Source organism: Columba livia, chromosome 18, assembly GCF_036013475.1.
Source record: "Columba livia isolate bColLiv1 breed racing homer chromosome 18, bColLiv1.pat.W.v2, whole genome shotgun sequence".
In the NCBI taxonomy this organism is placed as follows: domain Eukaryota; kingdom Metazoa; phylum Chordata; class Aves; order Columbiformes; family Columbidae; genus Columba; species Columba livia.
The window spans coordinates 7,202,274-7,210,024 of NC_088619.1; the positions used below are offsets into that span (position 1 = coordinate 7,202,274).

A 7,751-nucleotide genomic window follows, 5' to 3' on the forward strand; every position below is an offset into this window, starting at 1 on the left:
TCTCTGTGGCTGTGTTATCTCTGCAGGATGAGGCTGTGAAAGGCTGAATACATGGCGAGTCCTCTCCCCTGGGCCCTGCAGCCCCATCTACAAAGGGTTTACAGGCTCTTGCTCCCCCTGATCTCTTAGCACTAAACCCCCTAAATTTATTTCTGCATGTGAGTCCATACTTTTAAAGATTTTGTTACATTTGTCTTTAAAACTGAAAACCCATGGGACTTTGCTCCCTGGTCATTTGGACATCTCTGTAAGAAGGACTGGGTCATCAACAGGTGCAGTTCCATGTTATGTTTGATCCAGTCTAAGTGCAGGCAGTTATTGAACGGGGCAGCCCCCCTGTCCCCTCCAGCTGCCTGTTCCTGGTGCCTCTCTGGCCACAGCCCAGTGATGGTGGTGGCTGTACGGTGACTGGGATCACTTCACTGAGCTGCTGGCAGAGGAAGCCCCAAGCAAAACCAAACCCTGTTGAAGTGGATGATTTCTGAGGCTTGTCCTACCCCTGTACAGAGGCAGATGTGTTGCAAAGGAACAGATTACTTCAGTAACAGACTGATGATGCTTGTAGTCAACAGTGATGTGAAACTGCTGTCTACAGCCCTTGGCCTTGGCTGCAGGATCCACCCAGCAATACCTGAAAATCTGCACTTGCTACTTCTTTAGGCAAGCTTTCCCTCCTTTGGGTCACTTCTGGTATCAGTCCTTGTGGACGTGAACAAGCCCTAACTCCCACGTGTCACTGTTGAGAGTTGAAATGTTCATCCCTAGCCTCAGCCTTATTCAGAAGAGTCCCCTGGCTTTATTGGATGACAAAAATTACTTTCTATTGACACACGCTGCTCTTCCCCACCTCTCCCAAGGACTCTTTTAGCTGATGCTGCTTGAGAAATCCAACACCTTCAAAATAATCACTAAGAACAGAGGTTTTCTTCCCCTTCTTCCCCCATCAGAGCCTCCATTCCCATGTAGCCCAGCTGGGATTTGCAGTCCAAGGAAGAACTGATCCCATGCTGGCAAGCCCAGCACAACCACAGGTCCCGTTACCTTCCTGCTGGTAGGTAGCACTCAGCATTAACTACCTGAGCTATGGAAACACCAATTTTCTAGTCTAGGATCTGCCTAGGCTCTGTCCTGTGCTCTGCATGGTCTGTGTTTATTGCCAGGCCTAATGGCATAAATGTCCTTGGTATTTATGTCTTAATGCAGATTTTAAAAAACAAAACAAAGCTTTTCTGCAAAGAGCCTGTCTGGTACAACACAAGCATTTGTTCATGTAGAGCAGAAAATGGAGCAGTGTCTGTACAAATGTCTTTAAAACATGTTTGCAAAGGCAGGGAAATTATTCCCATGGCAGAATTCATCCATGTCTCACAAACGTGCCCCTGCGAGCTGGGTGTTATTGCACAGATGCCATGAAATTCTGCAGGAGCACAGCAGGACTTCAATTTTCCTGCCACGTGGCTCTCATGGCTGCTGCACGAGCCCTGCTCGATCAGAAAACCAGCCCTCCCCTACACTAGGTCAGCTCTTGCCAGGCAGCCTCTCCAGCACGACTCCTAACAACAGCTTCAAAAGAAAAGCAACCCCCACCCGCCCCAAAAAAACTAATTTGTGCAAATTGCAGGGGTGAGTGAGCTCCCTGAGTCCTGGTGGCTTCTAAAGCTGCTGGGGAAGAACAGGTGGGAGGTGTGGTAGGGCCCAGAGCAAGGTGAGCAACAAGTCCCAGGTTTGTTGCCGGAGATCTGTCAGGAGGTGCGTCTGCTACAACAAGAATGACAAAAGCCTTTTTCAACGTCAGGAATTAAGCAGAGCTTACCCTGCTGCCTTTGGTTGGGTGGGGAGAAGGAATGAATGATGGAGGAAGCCAAAGGACAGCAGAGCTTGGCTTTAAGACGGGTGGGTCTTGGGAAAGGAGGGGCTTTTTTCTGGATGGACTCTAAAAGTTTCTATCACCTGTGCAAATTCTCTGGTATCACAGGTGGACAGTGAGGTTTGTGCTGCAGCTGTGTGTGAATGTGAGAGCTTTTGAGAGCTGTCAGGATGCGCTGAAATCAGTTCTTAGGATCACAGTTATTGGGAGGGCATGTGTGTGCATGTGCATGAAAAACAGGAGTGCAGAAGTTTGGCTTCCCTAAGTTAAAAATCTGCCTTTTGAGTATTTAAATAAGTAGAACATAACTCTGAACTGGTTTGTGGCAACCTCCGATGGAAAGCAAGCACATCTCACCATGCCAAGACAGGACTGTGCTGCAGAACCATCAGCTCCATGTTCCGCAACAGAATCAAGAGCACATCTGTGCACCTGCCAGGGATTTGAGCTGGAAATGATAAAAGGAGTGCAGGAGATGAGGAAGGGAGAAGAGCTCTATGGAAAAAAAAGGACCAGACAGGCTGTCCTGCATCACTAGCCCAATGGGCTGCACCAAACAATAAACACTGAGGTTTCCGAACAAACGACAAGCCTTTATTTTTTTCTTTACTGAAAGAAAAAACATGAGGATGTCAAAACCACACGAAAAGTCAGTGACAATTCTCCAAATATTTGAACAGCAAAAAGACATTTCCAAGGCAATAAAGTGAAGGAAACAGCAGTACATCTAGAGTGATGATGGAAAGCCAGTGTTTCAGCTGTTACTGTTTCCAGTCATATGCAACAAGTGCTTTATATTAACTGCATCTTTTGACTTCTTGGTTCCAGCTAAAGCACAAGTTAAGACACTGGATAGAGCTTTTCAGCTTGTGAAACAGCAGAATATCAGCTCTCTTAAACAACTCAGATTAAACAACCCAGTATCTGATAACAGCAAAGGGCTGAATGAAGAAGTGTTCTGCTACCGAAAGCGGAGCTCCAGCACACCCTGGTGTCAGAAACTGCCACCGACAGCCCTGGGGATGATCCAGTGCTGGAGTGACAGAAATTGCTGTGTGTCACCTTAGCTCACTGAGTAATGCAAGGATGAACCTCTGAAAGATGCTCTCTCATCCACATTTCAGTGTTTTATGCTGATAAATACCTCACAACCTTTTGCAAATGATCTTTTCAAAACAGCTCAACTCACTGTAACCAGACAAACAAGAATATCCCCCTCCAGGCTCCTCAGGAGAAGTGAGACCCTGGGTCCAAGCCAGCCCCCCTGCTAGGTGCCCAAAACCAGGTATGCAGCTGCTACTTGGAGGTGCAAATGCAGGAGGAGAGCTGTGCCTTCTCATCTGTGTCTCTGCAGCACACATCGCTCTTCAGGGCTCTGAGGGTTTCTCCTGGAGAAGTACGGGTGACTGAGGGCGTCCTTGGCTGAGATGCGCCTGTTGGGATCATACAGGAGCAATTGCTGCCAAGAGAAAAACCCAGCAGATTTAGGATTTAAAAAACCAAATGATGGATTGCTCCTGCATGCACAGGTGCCCAGATGCAGATGTTGCTTCTGCCTTTTCCCTTCTCTGGGCTTCAGGAGTAACCCACAGCTGAAGTTACTGTGGGGATTATGCTAGAAGGGTTTCCTGACCCTCAATGCAGTGGTTTCCTAGAGAAACCTGCAATGACAGTCCTGCTTCAGAGCCAGAACTGAGCCCTATTTGTGATTCAGTGTCTGCGATGGCAGAGTTGAGCACCAGAGCCAGATCAGCTAACACACTTCCAGGCAGATCAGTCCCAAATATCCCCATTCTTTGTGCAGTTTGAAAAATCCTGTTTGTCTCCGGGTCTTGTTCTGAGCCCTCACTCACCTCCAGTAAGTCTCTACCATCTTGATCTAAGTTGGGAACAACATCCTTCATGTCCTTTCTTGCCCACCGGGGAAAGTCCCTCTTGTAGTCAGGCAGCTGGGTCACCTCAGGCCAGGTCGCTTCAGTGGGAGTGCCCAGGGTGCGAAAGATTCGGAAGAGCTGATCAATCTCAGAGTCCCCTGGAAACAAGGCCTCCCTGGTCACCTGGGGAAAAAAAAAAGCCATCTCCCACCTTTCCACCAGCTGTGTGCCCTATTTCCTGCTGCAGGCAACCCTTTGTCCCAGCAGACGCAAACAGCTGCACAGGCCAGGGCAGTTACAATGCAGCGATTCTGCCAGGCACTGGTTGGGAGGGTCACGGAGGTCTCTCTGCTTGTCTGCAGCTCCTCTCCGTGGGTCCCCGTTCCCCGGGGCTGTCCCCCTTTCAGCCAGTCCTTTATGCCTCTGTGTCTCCAGTTTCCTAACACCCACTCTTGCAGGCTATTTCCTTCCCCACCTACTCCCCCAGGCTCTGCTGATCTGCAGCTCAGGGGCTTTGGGAGCTAGGGACAGTGTTATTACACTGTAGGGATAACAAGAGCTCTTCAAAGTATGGAGTATGGACCCCTAGGAGATCCACTCTGCCATGCTCTGAGTGCTAGTTCTCTGCATCCCACTGTGGGCACATGTGCAACAGTCACCTCCTCCAAGGATGAAAATGCTGCAGCAATCAGACTGAAGTTACCCCTTCTACAAGGACAGGCATCACTTTCCCATGTGCCTGGAACTGACTACAGAGGCTTCTTTGCCTTCTGCCAGGCCGCTGCTGGTGGCAGATTTCCTTCTGAGCCCACAGCTCAGGATTAGCTAACCCTCAGGGTGGACTTTCCATAATACACAGCCCAGCACAGGGTGGGACCACAATGTCACAAATGTTCTGCATCTTGCCCCTTCTTCCCCACTTCCCATTGCAGCTGCATCCTCCCTGCTCATTAAAGAGACTATTTAAACCCATTTCACCATTTCTGCAAAGATGCAGCCGATGCTCCACATATCCACACCAGTTGAGTAGAATTTGCATCTCATCAGTATTTCAGGTGCTCGGTACCACAGGGTCACCACCTGGTAAGAAACCAACAAACAAGATTTGTTTCATTTCCCTGGGTGAAACTAGAGGCATGGGATCCTCTCTTCTCAGCTGTAATGCAGTGATTGTACAAATCAGAGTATGCTAAGGCCATGCTGCATTAACAGACACCTTAGTGACAGCAAGATTGGGATTAACAGATAATTTCTTCAACGGGACACTCAAACAAATAAATACACCTTATGTAGAGAAGGCGGGAAGCCAGCTTGCAGGCAGGCTAGGGTAGGCGCAGTCAGCACACTTTGTGGGGATGTGAGGTAACCCTTTAGCTGCGGGTTAGGTTAAGAGCACGTAACTGGGCACACGTGGGCCTCTGTTATGGATGAGCAACTTATGATGCTGCTGTTGTCTACCCACTATGGACTGTGTACCCCACTCTCAGGCGGCAGGGAGCCCCAACAATACCTCATGAGTGTACGTGCGCAGCGGGACTCCAAAAGCTCTTGCCAGTCCAAAATCAGCCAGCTTGATTGTTCCTGCTTCGTTAATGAGCAAGTTCTGTGGCTTCAAGTCCCTGTGCATGACTCTGTGCGAGTGGCAGAAGTTCACACCCTGCAGCAGCTGGAAAAGGTAGTTCTAAGGAGAGAAGAGATTTCAGACAAGGCCACAATGAAAACACTTTGAAGGCTGGATCGTTTTGGATCATTTATAGACCTGAATGGGAAAAAAGACCCTGCTATAATACAACAATACTTAGAGACACACACAAACTGTTGTATGCCTCCAGCCAAAGACCCAGATGCCATCTGGGTAAGAGCAGCTCAGTGCTGGCTCTGCCCAGCAGAAGGCAGCAAGGACACATGCTCACTGCCCTGCCTGTTACTGCTTCCACACTGTACCTTGACCACACTTAAAGGAAACTCTCCAGTTTGGCATGAGTCCATGTATCTCCTCAGGTCCTGATTCAGATACTCAAACACCAGATAGAGCTTCTTCTGGCTGTGTATGACATCCAGGAGCCTGCAAAAAAAGTGAAAACACTTCCTTCAGTACCTTTGTGTGGGAATCCATGCTATGCAGGAGTGTTAGTTTTTTACGGAGTGCATGAGAAGGCCTTCTCCAGATCTTTGCCTAAACATACTCTAACAGCCCAGAGGGATAGAAATATAAAAGCAGCATCTAGTTTGGGGCAGCAGCAGCTTGGACCAGCCTGTGTTACTGGAGTAAAGTTGCAGTGTTGTGGGCTATCGCTGCAAACCAGAGAAGTGCAAGTGACTTCTGCATTTTCCTGTTTATTTTGCTTGTTTCCGTGCAGTCGGGGAAGGAACGGAAGGCTCCTTGTCCTGCCTGTACCCAGAGCTCCCCATGCGGATGAGCAGGAGCTCATCAACACGCTGGTGGGGAGGGTTCTTCCAGGTCTTACCTGACAATGTTGGGGTGCTTCAGCTCCTTCAGGAGGGAGATTTCACGGATCGCAGTGCTGGGGATGCCCTCCATCTCCCTGTGGCAGAGATAGATGACATGGCACCCCGTCCCCCAGTGGGATCCCACAGCCCATCGGGGTCCTGTGTCCCGTCTCCCTTCCATCATACCCCCTCTCCTGCCATGGGGAAAGTCTCTTACACCCCGGCTCATGATGGAGCTGTGTGTGGGGTGAGCTGAGGCGAGGCAGGGGGACATGGAGCCATGGGGAAGGAGAGGGAGGGGGTGACCTAAACAGTGCAAGCTGTGGGGGAGGGCTTGCTTGGGGACACATTTGGAGAACCAGTGGTTTAAATGCCAAAATCTCACTTTCTGGAGGTAGGGGGAGATGAATGCTCTTTGCCCCTCAGGCAGCCACCTCCACTGTCCTGAGGGGCCGCCATGAGGTGCAGTCCCACCGCCATGGCCCCTGGTCCACCCTGACACCCCTCATCACAGAGACAACCCAGGGCCAACCCAGGGGAAAGTAATAAACTTTAATCTACTCAGTCCCCACCCTGGATGGGTTGAAGTCTGCCCTGCCAGGAGGCTGCACCTCAACAGGCCCCAGCACCCCTGAGGGAGACAACACCTCCCAAAATGGCGGCTTCTTCCCCCTGCCCTGGGCCATGGCGACAGGGCCAGGAGGCGCCAGGTCAGGCCCTAGCTGCTTGCAGGAGCCAATAGAGACATTGTTTTCCCTCATGTCAGGCTTTTTTTGAGCCTCTTGCACCACTTAGGACACTGGGCTAGGCCCAGGGGCCACCTGCCCGCTGCCGTATGGCAGGTGTGCGCAGGGCTGGGACAGGCCATGGCAGCCCCCAGCACTGAGGACTTGTCCCACTCACGAGTTCAAGCGAATCTTCTTGAGGGCCACCAGCTGCCCCGTGCGCTTGTTGCGAGCCTTGTACACCACGCCATAGGAGCCCTCTCCAATCTTCTCCACCTTCTGAAACACCTCCTGGAAGGCATTCATGGTGCCACCTCAGCCTTGCGACGGCGGGGGGAGCAGCTGGCACTTCTGAGGAAAAATATAAGGTAAGGAACCCCCAAACAAAGGTGCAGAAGGTGTTTGCTCTTCCTCTGTGTCCCCTGAGCTGTTTTTGGGGTCTGGGTGCCAATTTGGTGCTCCCCCAGCACAAAGACCTGCCTTGAAGTGAGGCGGCTGCCAGCAGACAGGGCTGACTGGGCGCACTGGGCGTGCCTGGGGTCTCGGACAGACCCAAAGAGCCAAACACACTGTGCACCAGCTGCCCGGGAACAGCTGCTTGTGATCGAGGCTGCAGAGTGTGTTGGCTAAAGCAAAAATGGAGCAAAATGGGCGCAAAGATGTGATTTGGGCCAGCAGGAAAGGCAGCAGGGACTGCGCAGGGCCAGGGGAAGCTCGGCAGCTCCGTTCATACAGTGCCTGGCGTCATCGGTGGGTAATTAGGATTCCCTGGGATGTGCTCAGGTCAAACACCCAGCAGAAATGCCTTTGTCTGTTTGTAGTTGGTTTTTTGGT

General features: G+C 50.8%; 1 protein-coding gene across 2 annotated transcripts; it reads right to left on the minus strand.

Annotated features, from left to right (window-relative positions):
* Nucleotides 1-2,439: 2,439 nt before the first annotated feature.
* On the minus strand, nucleotides 2,440-7,442 carry CDK3 (cyclin dependent kinase 3). Of its 2 annotated transcripts, none has more exons than XM_005503208.3 (7): nucleotides 7,096-7,442; nucleotides 6,210-6,287; nucleotides 5,686-5,806; nucleotides 5,252-5,422; nucleotides 4,720-4,821; nucleotides 3,721-3,924; nucleotides 2,440-3,326 (listed from the first exon to the last, which is right to left on the minus strand). In XM_005503208.3, exons 1-7 carry the CDS (start codon nucleotides 7,221-7,223, stop codon nucleotides 3,204-3,206), a joined length of 927 nt encoding a protein of 308 aa, XP_005503265.2. In that variant the 5' UTR covers nucleotides 7,224-7,442; the 3' UTR covers nucleotides 2,440-3,203. The 2 variants fall into 2 exon arrangements, with proteins under 2 accessions (XP_005503265.2, XP_064890818.1); XM_065034746.1 differs by lacking the exon at nucleotides 7,096-7,442 and adding an exon at nucleotides 6,765-6,845 and having other exon boundaries at nucleotides 2,980-3,326.
* Between the last annotated feature and the right edge of the window lie 309 nt (nucleotides 7,443-7,751).